The sequence below is a fragment of the Amblyomma mixtum genome, chromosome 1 (genome assembly GCF_055824585.1).
Source record: "Amblyomma mixtum isolate Tamu chromosome 1, ASM5582458v1, whole genome shotgun sequence".
Classification (NCBI taxonomy): domain Eukaryota; kingdom Metazoa; phylum Arthropoda; class Arachnida; order Ixodida; family Ixodidae; genus Amblyomma; species Amblyomma mixtum.
Window position 1 is genome coordinate 211,952,053 of NC_143012.1, and position 25,270 is coordinate 211,977,322.

At 46.1% G+C, this 25,270-nt stretch overlaps 1 protein-coding gene across 1 annotated transcript; it reads right to left on the reverse strand.

Annotated features, from left to right (window-relative positions):
* Positions 1-45: 45 nt before the first annotated feature.
* Positions 46-11,822, reverse strand: LOC149370786 (uncharacterized). Its single transcript, XM_089584057.1, has 6 exons — positions 11,608-11,822; positions 5,598-5,728; positions 4,998-5,025; positions 3,711-3,769; positions 222-281; positions 46-137 (listed from the first exon to the last, which is right to left on the reverse strand). Exons 1-6 carry the CDS (start codon positions 11,820-11,822, stop codon positions 67-69), a joined length of 564 nt encoding a protein of 187 aa, XP_089440183.1. The 3' UTR covers positions 46-66.
* Between the last annotated feature and the right edge of the window lie 13,448 nt (positions 11,823-25,270).

The window sequence follows — 25,270 nt, forward strand, 5'->3', positions numbered from 1 at the left end:
TAGCAGTTGCATCGCAGTGGCGGGTGGAAAAAAATCTTTTAACGGACCTCGAGCGCTTGCTGGCTTTCACGCTACGTCCAGGATGTTCACGTAGCTGTCTTCTTTCCCGCTGGCGTTCCAGGGTTCCTTTGTAGCAGCTGCAATCGACAAAAGGCGCGCCGTGAGAACCACGCATGGCAAGCAACGTTCGAGATCGCTGCCACCTTCTTAAAAGGTATTACCTTCCTGTGCCGGCACTATCTCCTCCGCGAATGCCGCAGCGCTCCCGTCGATCTCTAATTCTGCGCAGAAAACAGTGGATCAACGTCAGCTCACACTCGGACTATAAGCTTGCGTTCGGGAGATACCATACGTAAACATACTGCACATCGGTGGACTAATTTGACGGGGGTGATCTTTAAAGCACCCTAAAAGGCGCGGAGAGCCGACGCGAGGAAAAAAATTGCGAAGGGAACTTATGGCTACTTGCGGGCTTGGAATATGAAAGCTTTCTCTTCTTTATTTTCATTTATTTGTATTTATTTTCTATTTTCTATCTTCATTTCTATTGACACACCTACTAATTAGCATTCAGTCGTAAGGCGGCGCATATACGAGGTTCAAATTCGTTCACCAACAAAAAAAAAACGTGGTTTTGTGGACTATGGGTTGAGTGCTTGCCTCGCAATTTGAAAGTCATACCGACTGTAAATTACAGCACACAGACAAGGGACACGTTATATGTTGAGGTAAAGGAGGAACCTCGCCCGCACCACTCGTGTATCGCGGGTAATAGAGAGGGACATACATAAGAAAGGGTGAGAGAAAGAAAGGAGAAGAAAAGTGCCCCGGCCGCAGAGCCGGTTAAGGCAAGGAACAGAGGAAGCAGTCAACACCGGCGCTTTCTCTGCCGCTGGTCTCTATGGCTCATTCGCACTGAAACCCGGCGTCGGCGTTGACCAACAGCAGTGGTTCCAAAAATCCCGAATGACGTCACCGTGGTTGCGAACAAAAATAAATTTGGTCCCAAGGTGCAGGAAAATGAGCCCAGGACTTTGGGATTTGAGTTAGACGACGAGTTGAGCTAAAAAAGAAAGCGAGGAAGCAGACAAGACCAGCGCTTGCTCTGTCCCTTGCCTCTGCGCTGTCATTCCCACTATGTTCCAGTTAGTTCAACTCGCCGTCTAACTAAAATCTGAAAGTCCTGGTCTGATTTCTCAGCACCTTCAGACAAAAATTTATTTTATCTTGCTACCACGGTGACGTCATGAGGGATATTTGGGGACATTACCGCTGGTCAACGCCGAACCCGGGCCTTGTTGCCGATCAGTCTAAATGCTTTCGCACTAAAAAAAAAAGAAAGGCTGCACCAAAATGCAAATTTCAATCTCGCGTTATATTTTCTAATGAGTCTTCCCCGACTCACTCCTTGCGAATTTGTGAGTGGTATGCAACGCCAGTGAAGTTAGGAGTGGTACACACAGAAACATGAAAGAATGTATCAGAGAAGAAGCATTGCAAAATATACCCCGCTGCCTTTCTACTGACAGGAAGGCTGAAAAACCTACTTAGCCGTGGTACACATTTAATTTCTTTTTGCACCGCTTGCGATAATAAATACCTATCCATAAAACTACCACAAGCAGTCTGGTTCACTGTCGGGAACAAAGACCGGTGAGGTTCCGGTAGTGTCGATATCGAGGTTTGTAACAAAGCCCACATATATGAATTACGAGAGAAGCCAACAGGCACAGAAACCAAGGGGCACTGGGGATTTCTTTTTTTAAATTTATTTATTTTGTGGTGTTGACCAATTTATAATATTACTGAATATGTTATCGCTTAAAGCTAATTGATTAGAAAAGCAGAAGAAAAAACAACCACATGGTGCCGGTGGGATCCGAACCCACGACCTCCGAATTACGTGTCCGGTGCTCTACCGCTGAGCTACGGCGACGGCTGTCAAATCTTCAGCTTTTCGGGGGTATTTATGTTTACAAATAACCTAACCTTGGGAGTGTTCACCAGCGCCACCCACGTTCTTAAGCGGCGGACGTGGAACGTCCTGAGTTACCGCTGGTGTGACGTAGAACGCCATCGAACGGCGAGGGTGGAAGCTGTGTGAGAACCCTCTTATGCTACCTATGGCGTCAAGGCTGTCAGAATTACGTAATTCAAGTTTGCCAGTTCAAAACAAATTTAGGAAGTTGGCTTAGTCGGGCAGGTGGCGAATATTGATAGAAACGACTGAAAAGCCCTAAGAGACAGGATGGAAGAGAAGAACACAACGAAAATAGTTTATTGCGACGAGCAATACATAGGGAACATGGCATATGAAACACAAAGGATCAAACACACCGGGGAAAGTCCACCATCAGGTTCTATAATTGATGTGATTGGCCAAGATAGCCAATCTTCTGTGGAATCAGAGCCACAGACGGCTGGCTAACACACGTGTTTAATCCTTTGTGTTTTGCTTGCCATGGTTACATTATATTGCTGTCTTTGTCTAAATTATTTGGTTGATACTCAACGGATGTGTCTATGTTTTTTTTCTTCCATTCTGTCTGCAAGAGCTGTTCATTCCTTTCCATCAATAGAGCAATTTTATTTGCAGTTCCAGGTTTATCGCTTTGAGGAAAGAAATATGCTTTGATTTCTTGTGTTTCGAATTTAGCACTAAACTGCAATTCTTTCGAGGCCACAGGAAATATATTTCACATACGGTTTTGAGATACCCAATTTATGTAATTTATGCAGAAATAAATATTTTCCGACGCGTTCGGTGTGACTACAGGTTTTTCTCTATTCGTAAACTGAGTACAGCTTTTTTTTCTTTTCTTAACTGCAATGCTCTTGTTCGCCTTCCGTTTAAAACCTGCCTTTTTGAATCGACCTCAGGGCTTTTCTCACAGGCACGCTGTAAAGACTCACCCTGTTCTTAGAAATTCTTTAGCATGCCCGCACTCAAGTGGTACACGGGTCCCAGGAAGGGCATCTTACGTCTTTGCCGGTCATTGAAATTAGCATAATATCGAATTACACAACCGGCATGTAAGTATTACAGGTGGCGCAGTTTGAGCAAAGAGAAAAGTTCTGATATATTGATAATATGCGGAGACGGAGACATACGATGAGAGAACATTCGCCGCGCACACAGATCAGATTTAACTGCTTCGTTTGTCACGTGCACCTGTAACTTTTGGCGTACAGCGCCAATGAGTCTTTGCAGGAGCACATGAGCGACAAATCAGTGCACGGAGAACTTTGTTGAATGAAAGTTGGCCATGTGCTTCGTCACCAAATGCGAATTAGGACAGTCTCGAACTGCCGTGGATGGCTGTCCTTGGAGGGCTCGTGCCAAACACATCAAACTGTTTCATTGAAAGAGGGATGACGTATAGAAACAAGGCATCATTGAGTTTACTGCTGACCTAGTAATAGCTGCCTCTACATTCATTTACGAGCCTCTAAAAATACCAATTTCTGCACGAAAAAAAATTTCGAGGCTTCATGACCAGGCGTTTGGTCCCGGTACGGGTTCCGCTGTGAAAGTCATGCATCATTGCTTTCTTGAGTACATTATAGAGTCCCGCTATGAAGGAAGCCGTGCACAAACTAAGAACAGTCCAGCGACTGATAAATTTGTTGGCTAGTCGATAACGATCTGGCCGAATTCATGAGCCCTTTCGGACTTCAAGTTCATGCTTAGAGATCTGACAGACACGCACCTTTTTTCATGGTGTCTTCTGGAAATAGCGCCACATTGTCGACCGTCTGGGTCTCGTTGCTGCCTTAGAAAAACGCGTGTGCATGTAAAGAGAGCAAAATGACACAGAGAACTGACGTCAGAGGCTGTTCACGAGCGTCAGTCCTTAGTGTTTTTCTAGCCGCGCCGCAAATGTTGCATATGCATAAACGCACACTGCTTTAACGACTGCGAGGAGTAAGCTGTAGCCCTTCGGTGTATTTTAAAAGTGACGAAAAAATTGCCCCAAAGGCATATGGCAAGTCTACAACAAATAGTTTATAAGAGAAGCGTAAGTGTATGCTGATGAGTTTCGGCCAGTGTGGGCAGATTTACTTTACCTAATTTGCATCAAGCTGACAATTGTGCTAGAAACACCACCCTACGCCACTATGGGCGGTTTCGCAGTCTGAACAGCATAACCCTCCAGTACGGCTATATAACGATATGATACCGATCGAGGTTGGGCCTTTCTCGATGTAGGCATGTTCGCCTGATAAACTGTCACTTTCACGTAGCAGCTTGTACGCCTGCTTCGTTCATGCCCTCTGACATCAGCTGTGCTTTGTTACGCGGCTGAGAAAAGCATATGCTGTTATCCGTGTTCAATACCAGTTTAAATGGCCCAAGTACAATAGCCTTCTAACAAATGAAACAGTGAGCGAATTATGACCTCAAAGCTCTGGATTTTGTATGTTTGCTCGTAGCTGTGAAGTAGCGTTAGAATCAGCAATGACAGCGAGAGGGTCGAGCACAAGCGGTGTGCAGCTGCCCTACCTACCAGACAATGTTGGAGGCAGCAATGATGGAACTATGGTATAGTTTATTTGCTTCGTTAGAACTAGAACAACTGACCTCTTGGGGTGCATCTTACCAAAGAAATGGACACAGGTTAACGCGTATGTGAGTGTGTGCGTTTGTGTGTGCATAGCACCTGCCTGCTGTGTTTGTGTGTCTCTAAATCAGATATCCAGCGATTAGGGGGCTTCAAATCTTGTGTAGTCTCATAAATATCATGAGTTCTTAGAAGATAACTGCAATCGAGAGAGTTCAGTTTTAAGATGCCAAGGTTGCGTAAAGCTATACAATGTCCGACACGGCTATGTACTTAGTGCGACTTAAAAACACTTCTTTTCCTACACGGTTAGTTATTACATTTCTTTCGCTTTTGGGGCAGTTTTTCCCAGAAACCTAATGTCCATATTGAATAGGCATGAAATATATTTGTTCACGTTCATACTGCAGGCAACAAAGCTCCCAGCTTACTCACTTGTCTGGCAAAATCGTAGTCTCTGTATCTGGAAAGCATCAAGAAGAAAAATGCAAAAAACGAACTTAAATTGCGGCATAGCTCGCTTGGCATGTCGCCACATCAGGTGTAAATCGGTTGTTGAGATGAGCCGCCCGCTGCCTCGCATTGTCTAAGTTGCCATCCGCCCTTGTTCAGCGATCTTTTGCACCACTCATGCCGTTTAGCCGATGCGGAATCATGACGGCCATGGCCTTTCCGTCAGTCTTCACTCGCCAATCATCGCTAATTCAATACACAATAAAGTGACGTCACAACAAAAGAGCATGACGGCTTTTTTAATGAGTTACCATAACGAGCAGCACCCGTTTCGCGTTAAGGACTGTTGTGGAGTGAGTGATGTCCGTTTTTTAAAATCACATTACTCGCGTAACCAGGTTACGACGTGTAGGCAGGGAGCGTGTCTTAAAAATATCAACTGATTGCATTCACTACCAAGCCGGGGAAAAAGTTAGTAATTGGCTCAGGAATTGCGAAAAACAATGGATGGAAAAGGAAATATCAGGAGAGATGGCCATTTAAGGTCGCATACCGCCTCCGCTGGCGGCGTTAGCCGCTTACCAGAGTTGAGAAGGCTGAGGACGATGAAGGCGACGGCGGCAATGGCGAGCACGAGGAAAGCCAGGGCCCCGCCCACGGCCAGCACAATCGCCTTGTACGAGTGCACCGCTTGCAGCTGAAGAAGGGCCATGCTGCGAAGGACGACATTACACGCTGCATTCCACTCTGTGTGCAGCGTTGGTATTGCGCACGTTCGCCGCCATCTTTGATCACGTGATTAGGCTACCTTCATTCACTTCCGGCTCCTTTGCTGGACCGTGAGCAGCAGAGAGTACGGAGTACGGCAGGGAAATAGGGATTTGCGTTTGGCCAACGGAACGCTGCGGCACAGCTTGATACTACGGGTGTCCGTCTGGTGGTACCGATTGAGCGGGTAGGCGTCGACAAACTGGTCAACATGGCTGCGCATTGCTCGTTTTTTGTTTATTTGCTGTGCTAGACTTGGAAGCTTCTATCATTTGGGATGAGCCGTAGATATATAGTTAAGGTGGATATGATTGTGCGTAATGTTGAAGAAACTTTTCCGTGAGGAATCTGTAAATTTGGTCTGCGACAGAGAAATGTTAAGGTTTGAGAAATCAGCAATAGATATTGTTAGTTGGGCGTACGCAGTGAGCTGGCGTACGCATCGACACTGCGGCTAACGAATGCGCATCCGCAGGACGCCACGTAAATCTCAGCGTCTCATGGTGTACGCACGCTATACAGCATAGCGCGCGCGCTACGGGCACGTTATGGGATACTTTGACAAGATGGCGGCGCCCTACTCACCGCTTCGAAATAAATATATGTCGCGTCTGGATTCTTCAACGCGATAGCTCGCCCAAATGGAAGCGGTTCGCTTTTATTTCGCATACACTGGCCCACATGTAGACGCATACACGCTAATTAGCCCCTGTTTATGAGATAACATGGCAATTTTCAAATCTTCGACCTAACTAAATGCTGCGTGTTTCCCTCCTAGCAACGACACCTGACGAAGCAGTTCTCTAGTTTTTAGTGAGTTGCTATATTTTCTTCTCTTTTCAGAGTTTTTTTTTTTACTTCGAAGAAAAAAAAAGGCTCGCAATGGACAAACTCTCGTTGAGTAATTACGAATTAAAATTCCTTCAACCCAGCGAAGATGCGCTTCGATGTCTTGTAACTAGATGGCGCTACTATTTACGCTTGATACATAGACGCTATGGCATGGCCAACAAAAAGTATCGTGTTTACGCTATTTACAGCTTAAGGGACTCAGGAAGCGATGCGTATGCCCGACGAAAAGTATCTAATGTCTCCATGCAAGAAAACTAGCTCTATCTCAGGAGCGCCTTAATCGCACAGAACTGCAAATCAGTTCTCAAAAATGGCATGCCGAAGAGCCAATGTACTGCACAATTAAGGCAAGTGGAGACTAAATATTTGAATGTCTGGGAAAACAAGAGTGTTTTCGCAAAGACCAAGGGTGCACGCAAGGAAGACAAATTACCGGTATTCAAAAATCTTTGAGATGAAAGCCTTTTCGATACTGGCTGACTGGTCGTGTTCTAAAGCACACGAGATCAAACCGGGGTAATAGGTTGCGGCTCTGCCGAGGGCCACTACGTTTCATAGAAGTGGTTTTGGTAGGATTGAGGATGATTTCGGCAAGTTTCTTCATGAGTCCGTCGCTTGCAAAAATTTTCATCTTGCGAATTTTTTTCTAGTTTGTAATTAAGGAGCTACCCTAGCCTCAAAAGTTTCCTTGGGTAACGTGATTTTGAAGCAATGAACCTACAAGACGTCAGCGCATCCAGCTATTGATCTACTTACCTAAGGATCGTCCAGACACGACTCATTTCTCACAATCACACCCACTTCATCTGCATTCACGCGCAATCCCATCCCCTCACTAAAGCTTACATCCACTCATGCTTACGTTGCAGCTACGATTCCCTCACATTAACGCACGCTCTCGTCCGCCCACTGCAACTTAAATCCACTCACTAAGAATTGCATTCGCTTAAAACAGCGTCCACTCCCGCAAATATCCACTCTAATATGTGCCAGTGGAAGTGGGCGCGAGTGAATGCCTGATGAGTGGGACTGCTGACTTGTCACCGGGAGGGCTCTAACGGCGTGTACAGGAATTATAGTAAGTTTAGCTTTGTCGCAAGTGACTAATACGAGTTCTGCCGATAGCACGCCTTGCGAGACGCACCAAGCGTATGCATGCCCAGCACTCTGGACAAGAATTTTTAATGTTGGAAAATTGTAAGGCAGTGTCATGGAAATATTGAGTAATGGTTGAATGTTCCAATACGTAGAAAAACATGTCTGAATATGTTTCTATCGCTCGCATGTAGCAGTTAAGACCGTCATAGAAAACTAATGGGGAACGTTTTTGCGTCGGGAATGCCCAATGTGGGCTTCTCTCCTGCCGGAAAGGAGAACCCTTTTAGGATAATGAGTTCGGCCGAATGAAGGTATACCGGATAACTTTTCGATAATCTGAAAAAAGGCTCCTCCAACTCTTTCGGAAAGAAAAAAAAAAAGTTTTTGTCGGTTCAATTAATACTGCGTGTGAAGGCTCCTCCAACTCCTTCGGAAACAAAAAAAAAAGTTTTTGTCGGTTCCATTAATACTGCGTGTGACGGAATTAGCGTTTGCTTCTTTTTTTGCCGCAGACTGTAGACAGCGTGTTCTGAGCTACGAACTCCATTGCGGCCTGAAACTTCTTCGTACCTTATGCAACCGCTTTCATCATGGTCGTCAGGCAGAAGAAACACGCTTTCAAAAGGTCAAACCATGCAACCACGGCCCACGCCACGATAAGCGAAACTAAACCTCACTTGACAGTCGAGAAGCACAGTGCGGTGCAACGTGCTACGCGCAGCGATGACGCTACAGCATGGCGGGACTCTAATGACTAGAAAACTTTGGAGAAGCGCAGCGGGTCTTGCGAGCTGCTCTGCGCGATGTTATCCAGATAGCTGCGTAGTCGAGTTGAAAAGATGGGCGCGCGGCTGGCAAAAATTTTCTAGCACTGTAGCGACTGAAACTTCGGGAAAAACGCAGCCACCGCATGTGCCGGGAATAGTTTTGTGTTCAATTTTGTGTTGCTCGACAGAGCCGCTAAAGACCGGTAAATTCACTTTCTGGTAACTAATAAATACAGAAGTGTTGAGCAACCTTAAAAATCTACGTCCTCAGCTCAAAATGGCAAGGTCAATTGGGCGTTGCTATATACCGTCGTATCAATATAGGGCGCTTAGGAAAAAAAGACGCAAGCTTTTTCTTTTTTTTACGAGCTTCCAACTGCAGTAACTAAACCTTTTTTTAATCCATTATTTCGTAATAACATGTTTCATTAAAACGCGGCATGAGGGAACTTGGAGGTTACACTTTAAAATAAAAAAACTGCGGTCAGTGCCCTATCAAATGCCCTATCAATGAAGCCTGTGAACCGCTGTACAGAGAATGCAGCATGACAGGTAAAAATTGTGACGCTCTTACACGAGCAAGAATGGAGGCACATATGACAGCAAGATTGCGGGATGTTTGTGTAATAGTGCCTTCAATAGCATTGTCACAAAAGGAAATGAAGTATCTTGATTGCGAGATTTGATACGTGAAACTTTTCCGCGGGCACTAGTTGCTTCCGTGCATGCTTTCTTGTGGTTTCTTTCCTTTCCGGTAGCCAGTAAGTTGTCAGTCACAGCTCTGTTGTGTGACTTGTTGTGTTCTGGTCTTCAGTCCAGTCTTTAGCGCTGTAGATAGGGAAGCCTTTCCAGTGTATGTGCATAATGTTAATTGTTTGTTTATTGTCTGTACGGTCTCAAAATGCACTATTCTTTCTACATTTTTGTTATTATTTGTGTAATGCTATTGAGAATAACCTCATTTCGTGTTGTATTTCATTGTTTACGTCATAGCTTTGCTGTATTTGCGTTTTATCATTTGTATATTTTTTAACATGCTACCAATTTCAGTGTTCTCATTAATACTAGACCGCTATCTTGTTGATCTAAGTAGGTCCTCCTGAACAGTCCCAAATGGGACTAACAGTATGCATAAATAAATAAATAAGTAAATAAGAAATAAAAATAAATAAATTAACTTAATCATTCCACCTGACACACAGCAGCTGCAAAGTACTAAGAGCAACAACACCAAGAAAAGAGAGAGAAAAGAAATCTAGGTAGGACTGTGGTCTCAACGTCCCAAAGCGGCAGTTGGGATATGAGGAACGCCATAATGGAGGGCTTCGGCCCAGCTAGTTTTTGCCCTGCAGCCAAACACTGTTTGGCTGGTGAGACGAGAAAAATAGTGGCCCACGCGCATGCGGGAAAGCTTTCATGCTTCTGTCCCCATTGCGATGTGCATTCCATTAAAGAGAAACTACTACTCCACTCTTCCAGGAAAAGATACGATTTCAGCAGCGCGAACACGGTTAGGAAAAGATAGAAGGTGTTCGCGCTACTGAAATCGTATGGATTCCCACCAACTAGCCCGCCAGATTGTGTTATTCGGGAAAAACAACGCTGCATATCACTACTGTAGACGCCCATATTTGTAGGTGGAGGGAGAAAACGTCGGCATAGGCCCTTAAGACTGCTTACGTCCGAAAAGGCTCCCGCTCACTTTGTGAACGCAGTCACCGTGCGGTGCCCCATGATGTAATCCGATGCCACGCAGCTGGCAGTTCAACCTCTGCATGACTCTCCCAGGCCAGTGCCGGACCAGTTAAACTCTGCACCACTGTACCAAGAGAGGTATAAGAAGTCCCAGTGATCTATTAATGTTAAAGAAAGATCAATTCTGCACATATGGGCACTAAACTATTAGCTATCACGTCATATCCTCAAGGCGTATAAGCGCGCAGATCAGAAAATGCCCGGGTGTTACGTGTAGAGCCATGGGGGTGGTGGTGAAAACATTAAGAAGGGTCAGGAGGTATGTTGGGTCAGCCCTTAAGAGACTGCTCAGGGCTGATCCAAATATACCTCCTCTCTCCTCTTAATAAATGTTTCCACCACCACCCCCTTGACTCTATACGTAACACCCGCGCATTTTCTGATCTGCGCGCTCATACGCCTTAAGGATATGACGTGATAGCTAATAGTTTAGCTCCCATATGTGCAGAATTGATCTTTCTTTAACATTAATAGATCACTCGGACTTCTTATACCGCTCTTGGTACAGTGGTGAGGAGTTTGAGTGGTCTGGCACTAGCCTCGGATGACAGGCGCTGCCACCGGAGGAATATTTGCGATCCAGGTTGCACTGCTCGGGGAACCTCGCGCGACCAAAAATGAATTTATTCCGCCACCTACAAGGTTGAATGAGGATGCCACCTTTTATGGGTACCGTGAAGTGTCACCACGCGCGCACACGCGCGCGCGCGCACGCACACGCACACGCACACGCACGCACGCACGCACGCACACACGCACACACGCACGCACGCACGCACGCACGCACGCACCATAGCCCAACCAAATACCTTGCGAAGGTATGTATGCAGCTTTCCTAGATCATTGGAGTTGTAAATTTCGTTCTGGTACGCTGCTCAAATGAGGAGGATTAAAACCTCATCGGACCGCTCGTTTCCCTAACGGAGCCGACGAGGTAGGCTAACTGATGCCCGGGCAAGACCAAAATGGTCAGCTGATCAATGCGCGTAAAACATTGATGTTGCAGAGCAATAACATAAAACGTTTGGCATGCAGTTAAAAACTGTTAATATTTTTGTCCATCTTGATGGAGCTGTAAAGTTTTCCTTTCAAGCTGTTTGAACGTTCTTCCCCGGTTTGCATTCCACTCCTCATCAGGGATTTTCATCAAACGTCCATGCTGATAGGAGGTAGATTACTCGATACGACTACATGCTATGAAAAGTGCGAAAAACGGGACAGTGAGCGCAGAATCCCGCACTTTGACTATCATGTATTTAACTTCGCGACAACTAGCTGGTTTTTAGGAATTGGCAATTCTTTCTGCAAGCGTCTGTGGGAAAGGATAAGCTTCAAGCAAGATGCCCGCTCACTTCTCGCGATAGCCCATGCGTTGCAGGTAGATGGAGTTGGCGACGGCACGCTTGCCGCCTCCGGCGTCGCTCTGCGGGCCGCCAGCAGCCGCGTCTTCGCCCTCCGGTGGGGCGATCTCCTCGCTGCCGCCTTCTGGGTGGGCTTCCGCCGCCGCTTGGCCGTCTCCTTTCTGGCCTGCTTCTGCTTCGTGCTTTTCAGTCTCCTCTTCAGACATCTGCACGCGCCAGAGCAGAGTTATCGGGAGGCATGCAGATGTCGCTGAGGTGAGCGCGGGCACGTAACCGCCCGAAGGCAGGTGTGTGGGATACGCATGAAATGCGGGACAGGCGCTGACTTCCTTTTTTACTGCGTACGTCCAGCTAGATTTGTTTACATGGTGCGCACCAAAACTTCGAGGAAGCTGTCCAAATCAAATAGCACCTCGAATGACTCGGCGATAGCTTGAGCTAAACTGAACCCAAGCTGTCAACTACGTTCTTATAGGTATAAACCAACTAGCCCGGAAAGTTTTAGCCATACACGGAATTTTACATCTCAGACAGCATAGGTTGAATGCAACTGGATTTGCTTGTAAGAGAAGAAGCTAATAACTTCGGCCTTCGAGGAGCAAAACCTCGACTCATAGGACCACGTTGCTGCGCATCTAGCAACAACAATGGGAGTTGAGGCTTCTTCTCCTTTGTTTGCCTCAGTGCTCGATAAGGCAAGTCGAACAGAAGGCGAAGAAAAAGCCATCGCAAACGACTGTTCGCAGCAAAATACCTCTTTCTGAGGATAGGCACTGTTAAGTGAGAGAAATAACGACCGTGAGAAGGCGACCATCTTGAGAGGAATACAAAACGATTCTCTTATTCCAGTCGCCTCTGTCGGCTGTCCCCTATGACCAGTTCCCCTATGACCAGAAGTGAGCGACAAGACGAGGCTTGTACTGGGAAAAGAGTGGTACCTATACGCCTCTCTGCACCGTGCTTGCCTTGGGAACTCTTGCGCGCGAAACACGCAAACGACCGGGTAACAAGCGGGAGGCTCACATCAATAGTTGGTTGCCGCTGTCGTTTCCGGGAAAAGGTAGCGCAGGTACAAGACTGCTCCCTTAGGGTAGAGGGCAGCGGAACACTGGCTCTTCTTCTTTTACAATGCTCGCTCTTTTCCCCCAGTCTCACGTCATCAGCGTCGTCGTCGTGTCCGCAAGCTCCATTCTGCTATGCATCCTGGCCAATCCCCCGCCGTGGGTATGTGCCATTAAGCCTGAGGACATCATCATCATCATCATCGTTGCGTAGCAAACACAAAGAAATACAACTGTACAAAGCTGCCGGGACAGGGGCACCACCACTCTACACGGGTCTCCACCCTGCAGTGATGGCCCACTTGGACAACCTAATTGTAACAGGAGCCTCTTACCAAAGGCTACTGCCTCTAGTTTTCTTTGTTCAATAAAAGCTATCTAGTAGCGACTTTCATCTGTGGCGTCATAATTGTGTCAATCATTCCAGACACCAGCGTCTTACCCTCAGAGTGCACGGCTTCAATACTTTGTTGCGGTGGTTGCTGTCTCTGGGCTTCGCCGCCTGCTTTTCCTTTGATTGATAAAAATGAAATAGCTGATAACGGACACGAACGTGCCTATATGGCTGGAAAATCCACCCGGAAGCATAGAAGTGATCGCACTGACTTTAATTAATTAGCATCCACTAATTATTTTCCACAATTATTCTTGTGGCAAAGTTGAGATTATGGTGCTGGGTGCTAATTTCTACTACGCAGAACTTTCACAGTTGGACAACGCAAGTGAATGCTACGACCCCTGGCTACTGTTAAAAAAGCCCAGGAATGCTGCATCATTGCGAGCGCTTCAAAAGTAAAAATGTTTAGGGCCTACAAAATGTAAAAGCAGAAGTTTTCGCGTTGTAACATTTCTCTGCGTCAGCTTCCTAGCATATAAATATGTTCGCTCTTCTTATATTCATTGAAGAGAAATAAAATCTCGTATAATTAAAACCAGAAAATTTGCATTTTTTAGTGCTAACATCACATAGTTTTATGCAGCAAAATACTTTTTAGAGCTGGTCGTCTAAGAGTAAGCTAGAGGAAATGCGGCGTTTCTCATCGGAGCAGGCAATCCTTGGCAATAACGCGAAATTGTAGACGGCTTTCAGTGCTTATGACTGCTGATTTCGCTACTATCGTAAGTGAATACTGTACTTCATTTTTAGTTCTCTGACATGGCGAGACTGCTAACAAAATCTTTTTCTGGCGATTTTGCAGGATTTTATTACGAGGTTATACACCAGTGATTAGGGCGTACTCCCTATGGATCGTGACGTCTGCGCGCTGATAGCAACTGTAGGTGGAAAAATTTGAAAGCGACATGATAGCAGTCAATAAACGTAAAACGAGGTGCTCATGCTTCGGATATTGTTACTCTTGTGAGCACGGTTTGCAGCATAAAAGTTGTTATATGAATTGTGGCACCTTTATAGATCTGACGTTCGTAGTGAAGAGTAGATTTCTTGATGGGTCATGGCGACCAACGTAGGCATGACTACCAACTTGGGCCAGCGTAGGACAAGATAGCCAGCCGGGGGCAGCAGCTTCAGCCCGAGACTGGAGCTCTAGCCACCAGCGGTGATGATGGTGATGATGTCCTCAGGCTTAATGGCACATACCCACGGTGGGGGATTGGCCAGGGTGCATAGCGGATACAAACGCTAACAACGAAGCGGGGCAGTGCTGAGTCGGCCTTGTTTTTTTCTTACAATAGCATATTGCTTTGATGGTCCAGAACTTTCTTGTTCAAGACTGTGTTCAGTAATCCCAGCCGCTGCTGCTTAGTACGACGCCTTGAACGCGGACATAAATATGCTAGGAAATACGGTAAACATGTATTTCAAGTGAAATGTTAAATCTATAGACTCCTCTTCTGCTGCGTAGCTTGTAGTTTTATATGATATTCTGTATAAGATCGAATCTTTTGGTGTGGAATTTCTGAAATACTTAACGCAGAACTGCTAAAACACGACACTTGTCAGTTAGCACCTAGGCAGCTCCATTGAGCTAATCTGAAGTCTGAAAGCATTCGCAGCAGTACCCGAAGCTGTTGAAATAAAAATGGGTTGTTTTGTTGTTAATTAAACTATTGTAGATTATTCAGCTTGTTAGGCATCGATTCAGGGCAAGGCCATTATTATTACGAAGTTAAATGTACAATGGAAGCTCAAACAGAGAAACAAAATCGTGCCCGTTTTAAAAAATTTTTAAAAAGTATGCCTAGGCAATTTTACACAGATCGGATTGACCGTTTTTGCAGTGTTATCTCTTCCGGTTAAGCTTTATCAATGAATTTCGAGATTGGAAATCTGGAAGAACCCGAGATTGTGATATATAGGCACGTTGCGGTGACTGCGTTCCCTAAAGAGGCTCTCATAGGTCTCACGGTGGTGCTTGATTGTCAAGCCTGCATTTAATATGACTTAATCGAGCACCTTTTGAGGAAAGATTTATATAAAAGCCAAAGAAACACTACCTGAGCAAAAGTGAATCACAAACAACGGTTTGCGCCATGCCGATTTTGCTCGTATGATCTGTGAAGATGACTGTGATTAACGAATGATGCAAGAATGTCTATTGAAAAATGTACTCGGCGAATAGAAGTTTCAAGATGTCTGTTCCCAACAGGCACGCAACGTGCAACCGAACAACAGCGAGTTGAGATGTACGCGCCAGGAGGCACCTTTAAATTAGGAAAGTCTGGGCTGGGCGGGCAAGAAAAGCATTGCTGTCTCTCATTTTTCAAGGATAATCACAAGACTCCTAAAGAAAAATGAAGCGTACTGCCGGCAATCTTCTGGAGACGCGGGTGACTTTGCCATGAAAAGACAAAGAAACTATGAGGACGCTCTGGTCACATTAAGAGTGGAGTGGGATAGCATTAGATTTCACATTTTCCGCACCTTCCATTGCAACTTCTGCGAGTGTTTGCGCAGTTTCATTGCAATTTTTGGTACATCAAATGCCATATCCTTCTACTGGCTGTATTAGCAGGCAGGTATTCGCTATGCTGTGACGTCGCCAGCATTTGCGTATATCGCATTCTTTCCTCATTTTTGATTTCGATTCTCTAGCTGGGTACTGTACAGAATCTAGGTTGCTAAAATGCCGTGGCAATTAGTAATGGCGTGACATGGCCGCATGATCTCCCTCCACCAATCATTGATCAGGTTGTGATGACCTCACAAAGTTGCGAGACCTCTTTCGACCAATCAGTGAATTTTGGTTTGGGCATAAGCCCGGTTTTAGTCTGACCACTCTAATGCTATCGTGTTCAAAACAGGACGCACTGAGCCTTCCGTTTACGGCGCTAGCAGGCATCTGAGGAATCCACAGTAGCATACCCCTGAAACTAAGCCGCACGCACTAAAGAAGACAAGGAAAAGAAAGAACAGAGAAACGGGGCACACTAAACACAAATCTGCCGAAAAGGAGGCCTCATGTGCATAAAACTACTTTTCCTTTAGCGCAATCCCTAGCAATAATTTCCTTACTCCGTCAAAACGAAATATAAAATCTTTACCTGTGCATGCAGGAATGTTTCTCCCCGGGCTCATTGTCAACATTTATTACTTATTTCAGGTAACTGGTAGGGGTGCCGACAGAATTTTTTCATGCTCACGTGGAGGATTTAGGCAGCCCCGGAGAATGACTTTTACAAGCAGTTATGCCTTAAGAGAAAAATAATGAAAATTCATTTTATGTTGTCAAAAATGCCTATTTTCGGATCCTCTGCACTTATTAGAGCCTTTATTGAACCTGCTATGTGAGGAAGTCATTTAGAAAAAGCCGAAGTGGTACTAGACTAGACATTTTATTGCAATGCACATGAAGCATTGTACGGTAACTACAAGACACATTACTGTGACACAGTACAGTCACAAATATCCGACGCTGAAGAGGTTGGGGATGAAAGAATAAAGCCAGTTTTGAAATGTCACCTGAGGAATCAGGCAGTATAATGTAAAGAGGTAGGTTCCACAGTAAGTGGACACTGCCCGCTACGTCCAGAGAGACGCTACGACCACGAGCCACGGCACAAGCGGCGGATTATTTATTCACTGGGGCGTATAGCGGTAGCTGCAGAAGCCTCAAGTACCTGAGCTAATGGACCTGGAGACACGTCTGCACAGCCGGCACGCAAAGCAGTCATTTCCCAACCTGGAGCTAAATTCTGTCGCTTTGGCTATCGCTCAATGTACCAGCCACCACAAGCATCGACTACCGCCGCCGCGCAGCATGGTTGCAGCGCACGGAGCCGTCCGAACGGTCCGTCCGAAGCTCTATACGGAAGTCCGGTAATCAATAAAACGGGTGCGCTGAGGTGCGTGTGAAACGGAGAGAGGCGCACACACCCTGCACCCCTTCCACAAAGCCACCAGGAAGGCAGGACGAGCGCTGCAGGTTATAGAAAACGACGAGGACGTGGGGAGAAATACCGGCCGCTGTGGTGTGAGCTCCACGACGGTTCGAATAGGACTTTACCTGGCGGCACCACTGTTGCAAACATTCATCCGAATGGCGCAAAATTTCAGACGAAGAACACAGAGACTTTCTCAACTTTTAGCAAATCGTGCTGTCAGCGCACTCCTAGGAGCGTCGATGCCACCGCCTTCGCAAGCAATATGGAACCGACCGAAACTGGTTCCTTTGATTCCTGTAGTGCGCTTCACAGAAGTATGCGGCTCCGTTGATTTCATTATGCGCTCTTCACACTAAACACCCCGCATATCACATCGCAACCGAACAAGGCGCAGTGGAAAACTATCGAGCAAACGGGTCTGCGCCTGCCCGCACGAGCAGCGACATTTGCCCTCGCCAGCTCGGAGGCAATCCAATGACATCGGGCGAAACGGAGGAAATCTTGGCTGCGTTGCTTCGCGCTACTGCAGAGGTGTTTTGCTAGGTGGAGGCCGCCATTCAGAAAATTTGCACAGAATATTTGAAGGGTGTATGTTGTTCGTGACTTTGACGTATAGCACAGCTTTTATATTAGACGGATTTTTAATGGTTTCAGATAGTGTCCATTTAAATGAGGTCAAAGAAGACAAATCAAGCCATTTTTTGAGAAACAAGAAAATAAATCACAATGTGGCTGGTTTGAGCTACTAGATTGAGCTACCAGGAGACTTTGCGTCTATTAATAATACTGATCTATTTTGTGCTGCTGTGCCTTCTACAAAAGCCTGCCATTTTGTATCCTCGGTTGTCTGTTAGTGTACAATAATTTACCCCCCCCCCCCCCCACCTTGATATATTGCTCCTCAGTGGGTTATTAAGAGCACTGTAAATAAATAAAAAAACACTCGAAATTTCGAAATGCAAATTGCCGTAAATAAATTACCAGCTATTGAGCGAATAGCTAAATTAACCGCATATTTATAACTGTCATAAGGGATAACGTAAGGCAGTACAGCTCGTTAACAAATAAACGTGAAGTTCACATGCAGAGAACACGAAATCCGGCAGCCGAAGAGGGCTCTTTAAAAAAAAAGCAAGAAATGGGAACAAAGAGGAATGTTGTTAACGTTTTTAGTAGCTCACTACAATTTTTGGGCGATTCTTTTTTCATCCTATCAGCTTAGTCCTGAAAAGTTCCCCACAACACAACAGCGGTAATACAAAGTTATAGAAGCTAAGGACTTTCAAACAAATTTAATTTTCCCCTTAATATGGGCTTGCGCAAGAAGCAGCAGTAAATTTTGGAGACTACTTGAAATGAGTTAAAAGTAGAACGAGCCTTTCACCGGGAAACTAGTTTTTTAGATGAGGCCGACCTTTCTGAACTTACAGTTGCGTAAGCCGTGTCGGAAGAATTTCGCAAACCATTTAACGAAAAAAAACGCGCCTATCCCAGGCAGCAGTTGAAAAGCGAAAATGCGCTGATGTGATTTGACGCGCTACAAAAATTACATCCCAACATTGTTTTGTAGAAAGCCGCGTGCTAACACACCGTTTTGCGCTGCCTAATGTATTATCGATCTTTTGTAGGTCGAGGTGGAAGCCTCCCGTCCTCACTCCAGTATCGCGACGCGTGGTGGAGTTTAATGATATCGAGCAGTTTTTAAAATTAACAAATTGTTCTTGGGTGGGCTGCTCAGTGGAACTTTGACCTCTGAGTTCTATGTTGGCCTGTTCGAGAATACATCTCTGCTGTGCCCTGCATCCAAAGCGCCGTGAAAGTTAAGCAATGGTTTTTCAACCAATCGAAATATGTTTATTTCGACTCACTCACACATCTTGGACATATTCACTCGAGCAAATCCAAGCCTGTGCTACATTTTATCTCTCATTGCAGCACAACTGCGATCAAAAGTGTGAAAAAACATCCTCCTAGATCAGAAAGCCAGCTGCTCTATTCCACATTTGTCCTATGTATGGTAACAAAAAACGACACTGCATTGTTTCGTGCACGCTAGGTACATTCTAAATGTTAGGTTTAAACGCGAGGCGCAGGTGTCCATGTCAAAAAGTTAGAGCTGGTAGTAGATCTGCATGGATTGTACAGGTGGGAGAACGGCAAGGATTGAATGCATAAAAATGGTAACGTAGACAAAAAGCAGGGACAAATAAATTAATATAGCCGTCTTACTATATGCTCACGAGCCATGGGTCAAAATAAATTATTCCGCCTCACGGTTATGTAATAAGGGTTGTATTCGGCGAGCCTGAGCAATTTTGTCAAATTTTTGCACCTCTCTGCACACTCGTCAGAAATCACCTCACAAATAAACACAAGCACAATTCTTTTCAACTGAAGCAAAATATTCCTTCCACCGGTCACATCTCCACACGCAGTTAGCCGGTTGTTATACGCTGAAAAAAAGTTGTCCATCTAGGCAGGGTCCCGCCTCACCGTGCCATAGACAAAACATGAAAGTATAAAATGTGACAGACGCTTGCATAAAGAGAGGCACTGCCCCAGATCTCTAGGCTATTTTTCTTGATGAGATATTTATTTTTCGGCAAATGACAAGCAACAAACAATCAGTAATTCGACAGCCACACTACGCGGCATGGATAGTGCAGGGTTCATCTATTAGCTCGTAGTATTATTGCCTGGAGCATAAGGCATTCTCAAGGTAAATGATAATGAACCGACATGTGATTTCACATGCTGTATTTAAGTGTTACTATTATTGTGGTATGTCATGCGGGGCTCGCTGGTATTCATGATATTTGTGCTGTTCGATTTTGCTTGGTTATTTCTGAACGCGCCAGGAATGTATAAACGGAGTTTACATTAAATGAAATATTGAGTTTTCTGCGCTGGTTATATTAAAGTTTCCGTCATTCTTCAGCACATTTGGGTGAGCTGGATATGAAGCGTATAATTAGTGTCAGCTATCCAACTTTACCACTGCGCATGTTTTAAATCACAGAGGCGCCATACAAATATTTTACATTAGGACAAATTCATTACGGGAGTTGTACATAAGCAGTTACGCGCGTTAACTATAAAACAAAATCATGCGTTGAGGATTCGGGTATACTGTTGCACTACGTAAAATACATTCTTGTTAATATCCTCCAAGCTATCACACTTCCTCTAACAAACAAAATAAAATGTCGAATCAAAATTTGATTACAGATGTTAACGAAGGAATATATTAAGCATGAAATGCTTTTAGCTCCCGTTGTCGGCAGTGTGGTGACGTCATGCCGAGGCCGAGAGCCAACATCCGGGCACTGAATTCCGCTCATCCGGGCACTGAAACGAGATCATCCGGGCACCGTACGAGATTTAACGAGACTCTCTAAGCTTTCCTAAAGGACCGGCGTACAAGCGCCGGTAGCTTCGCGCCGAATGGGTGGTGGCGTTCCTCCTTTCCTGTACGGTGCGTTTCGAGTGTCGACCGAGTTGACATAGAATTACTGCGCCATTTCCTTTCCTCACAAAGCGTTGCGTTCAAAGGGCAAGGCATCGCGCCGAATTGGTAGCGTTCCTCCCTTTCTTTACGGTGTGGGTTAGTTGTCCACCGAAATGACAGAGAATTACTGCGCCATTTGGCGCTCGTGTACCGAGCCGGAGTACCCGGGTTCGAACCCGACCGCGGCGGCCGCGTTTCGATGGAGGCGAAACACAAGAGGCGCCCGTGTGCTGTGCGATGTCAGTGCACGTCAAAGATCCCCAGGTGGTCGAAATTATCCGGAGACCTCCACTACGGCACCTCTTTCTCTCTTTCTTCTTTCACTCCCACCTTCCTCCCTTCCCTTACGGCGCGTTTCAGGTGTCCGCCGAGATATGTGAGACAGAGCCTGCGCCATTTCCTTTCCTCAAAAACCAACCAACCAAAACCAACCATTTCCTTCCCTCATAAAGCCTTGCGTTCAAAGGGCAAGGCATCGCGCCGAACGGGTGGTGGCGTTCCGTGGACTGCCTAGCAGCGCTACAACACACTGTCACGTTCCACTCCTAAAGGTGAAGCTTAAGCGTCATTAATTAGCAGTTAATTAGTATTTAATCATTAATCAATAATTAGTCATCATCATCAGCCTGACTACACCCACTGCAGGGCAAAGGCCTCTCCCATGTCTCTCCAATTAACCCTGTCCTTTGTCAGTTGCCACCACTGTATCCCCGCAAACTTCTTAATCTCATCCGCCCACCTAACTTTCTGCCGTCCCCTGCTACGTTTGCTCTCTCTTGGAATCCACTCCGTTACCCTTAAGGACCAGTGGTTATCTTGCCTTCGCATTACATGCCCTGCCCAAGCCCATTTCTTCCTGATGATTTCAACTAAGATGTCATTAACCCGCGTTTGTTCCCTCACACACTCCGCCCTCTTCCGATCATTTGCCTGCCTGATCATTTGGTTGACTAAAGTCCAAGGTTGTCCTGACTCTATTAGCGATTACCTTAGTAAATACCTTGTAGGCAACGGACAATATGCTGATTGGTCTCTAATTCTTCAAGTCCTTGACGTCTCCTTTCTTATGAATTAAGATAATGTTAGCGTTCTTCCAAGCTTCTCGTACTCTCGAGGTCACAAGGCATTGCGTATACAGGGTGGCTAGTTTTTGTAGCACAATCTCTCCTCCGTCCTTCAACAAATCTGCTGTTACCTGATCCTCACCAGCTGCTTTCCCTCCTTGCATTGCTCCTAAGGCCTTCTTTACTTCCTCCTCCGTTACTGGCAGGATGTCCCATTGCTGTGCTCGACTGCCTCCCTCAGTAACTTGATGATTACATTCGCTACTGTATAGAGAGAGAGAGAGAGAGAGAGAGAGAGAAAAGGACGGAAAGGCAGGGAGGTTAACCAGGCGATGCCCAGTTGGCTACCCTACACTTGGGGAGGGGAACAAAGGGGAAAAAAGGAAAAAGAGCAGCAAGGAAATGAGTTTTCTAAGTGTCCAGTGACCACTATGTCACAGGGACAGAGGGCGCGCACTGAAAACTTAGATTGTAGGCGGGAATGCAACCCCGAGTCCCTTAAGAAATTCAGGAGCGCTTTCACCGCTTTCCGTTGTCTGGAAGGTTGTGTCCAAGGCCCCAGAACGTTGGACTCTGTTAAAGGACGCGAGTCCAAGCGGAGCAGAGAAGCAATTAGGAAACCGCGCTCTCGCTCAAAACGAGGGCAGTCACAGAGGAGGTGGCTGATCGTTCGTCAAAACCACACTGGTCACACGCTGGAGAGTCAGCCATTGCGATGAGATGGGAATAGGCGTTTGTGAACGCCACTCCCAGCCACAGGCGGCACAACAGCGTAGTATCACCGCGGGGGAGGCCGAATGGTATATGATGTTGGAGCAAGAGGTTGAAGTGATGCGAGCGGGGTGTCCAACCTCCAGGGGCAGACCACGACGTTGCAGTCAGGTTTCGGGCGAGCAGTTGAAGGTGCCTTGCTGCGTCAGCTCTTGTCAGTGGTATGCGGACAGTGTTGGTTGTTTCGTGAGCCGATCGAGCAGCATCGTCAGCTAAGGCGTTACCAACAATGCCGCTATGGCCTGATACCCACTGGAAGATGATTTCATGATCTTGTTCAATTGCCTGGTGGTGCAGATATCGTATCTCCGCTATAACTTGCTCATGGTCGCTATGTCTCAAGGCAGATTGAAGACATTGTAGGGCAGCTTTTGAATCACAGAAAACAGCCCATTTTTGAGGTGATTGTTGTGAGATATACTGTACCGCCGCAAGAAGTGCGGCCAACTCTGCTCCAGTAGAGGTAGTCCGATGTGAAATTTGTGTAGAACTCTTCGGCTAATTCAACTATCACTAATTAGTCACTAATTAGTAATTTTTCATTACTTCGTCATCAATTATGTGTGACGTAATGCAGTGGTGACGTCCCCACTGTCACATAGGCAAAGTGGTACAATTAACTGAGGAATGAAAGCAACAATTACAAAGATGAAATGCAAACAGAAACCGGATACAGCTGACGAGGCAGGGCGGAAGAGATTTTCCAGACACTCACAGGGAATGATTGCGTCCACATGGACCAGTGCACAGTACGTCTGGTTTAGTGTGGTGTGTTGAACACTAGACCCATTTCAAGGTTTTGACTGGTACCATCTACAACCAATGTGTTATGCCCGTAAGCATTTCATGCTTACTCTACTCTCGGTTATATGGGAGAGGGAGAGATATTTTTACACACTGCACATTTTAAAGCGAAAGTGACTGGATGTCTTCATGCTCAAGCATTTTCGCGTATGTATGCTTTCCAAGCACCAGGATACGCACACTCATGATTCAGCGGAAGAAATGAAGGAGTGTACATATTCGTTAGCTTATCGCTGGTACCTTATGAATCAGTTTGATTGTAGTTTAACCCCGGCCTGAGTAATGTATGGCTTGAAATTTTTCTCCGTATCGCAAGTGAATTTCAGATGTGGTATCAGGTGCCTTGATTCGGAAGCCTAAAAGTACGACTCATCCTCGCTATAAGAAACTACTAGGGAGAATCTGTAAGCTTAAACATTAACGTCACACATGGCTATTGCAAAGTAACCTTGGGCCAACTAATAAAGCCTACGTTTTAAGAATTACACTTTTTTCTCTCGTTCCGTCTAGGAATACGAAACATGGAAAAATTCAGCCTGCATTCGCAGCTTTAAGGCAGAGAGAAGTGAACCGGAGGAGAAGAAGGAGGAAGAGAAGGAAGAAAGGCGTAGGTGAAGCCAGTTTGCCACCCTGTACTGGGGGAAAGGGATGAGGGCATATAAAGGTGAGAGAGGAAAGGAAGAGATGAGAAAATGTATAAGGCGAAAAGGCTTAGATAAAGTCACAGCCTGTCGTGCAGGCCGGACACTCGCAAGAACCGCAGGAGGGCCTGGCAATACCTCACCGCCGATGATCTCCGCGGTCAGGGTCCCTGAACCTGAACTCCGTTAGCGGGCGTGAAGCGATGGGTTCCAACGCAAGGCGAAGAGAACGTCTTGCAGAACTCTATGCTGGACATTCACAAAGAATATGAGAAATGGTCTCATCACGGCCACAGATGTTGCAGGCAGCGTTATCAGCCATGCCGATCACAGTGCAGAAGTGTTCCGTGAATGCGACATTATGCCACAGGCGAAACATCAAAGTTCGCTCACATCGTAGTAGGCCGGATAGAAGCCTAATTACAGGTCATGATAGAGGGATAATAAACGCTGGTTCGAAAGCTGGCCGGAAGTACGCAAAGCAAGCGTGATCCCTCGGGCCAGTGTTTGAAGCCTACCCGCTGCTTCGGCTCTCGAGATGGGGATTGACATAAAATAGCGCTCGTGGTAAGCAGTTCGCGCGGCCTCATCCGTGCGGTGGTTGCTGGCGATGCCGCTGTGTCCTGGCAGCCATTGGTAGATAATATCGTGCCATTTATTGATGACGGTGTGGTGTAGCTCTCGGATTTCCGCGAACAGTTGTTCATGGGTCCTATGACGAAGAGCAGATTATAAAGCATAGATGGCTACTTTTTAATCGGTGAAAAAAGACCATTGCTGGCGTGTTTCTTCACTAATATGTTCAATAGCGACGCGAATAGCAGTGAGTTCTGCACCAGTCGATTAAGTGTGGTGTGATGTTTTCACTTTCTTTACCATGGTCCTTACGGGGATGACCACGGAGCCCGAGGAACTACAGGGGGTCACTGAGCCATCGGTGTATATGTGCAGTCGGTGTCCTTGCTTCTCATGAAAATATTCAACTGTGATCTGTTTTAATGCTGGTGGCGATAAAGCAGCCTTATTTTTGATGCCTGGTATAGAAAGAAGCACACGAGATTGGTGCAGGCTCCATAATGGAGACGACGGTCAAGTGGCTGGAGTAAATTGGGATAGTAGAAAGTCGCGATGGGCATGAATAATTTTCGCAAAGGATGTACGCGGCTGGTTAGCAGGGAGACGCAAGGTGGTGCGCGGGAATCTGAGAGATTCCCGCGCTCTCAAGGCGTCGATTGTTATATAGATAGCCACTGAATTCTCCTGGGCGATGAGTACTGTTGCGGCAGTAGATGCGCATTTGGGCAGTCCTAGGCACTTCCGGAGAGCTTCAGCTTGAATGCTGTGTAGACGCCCCCAGACGTTTACGCTTGTGGGGTAGTACTTGTCTCCTAGAACACGGCTTGACGCCAAAGGACTGACGCACTTGCTGGCTGTAACACCTAGCCCTTGGAGAGCAGCGGT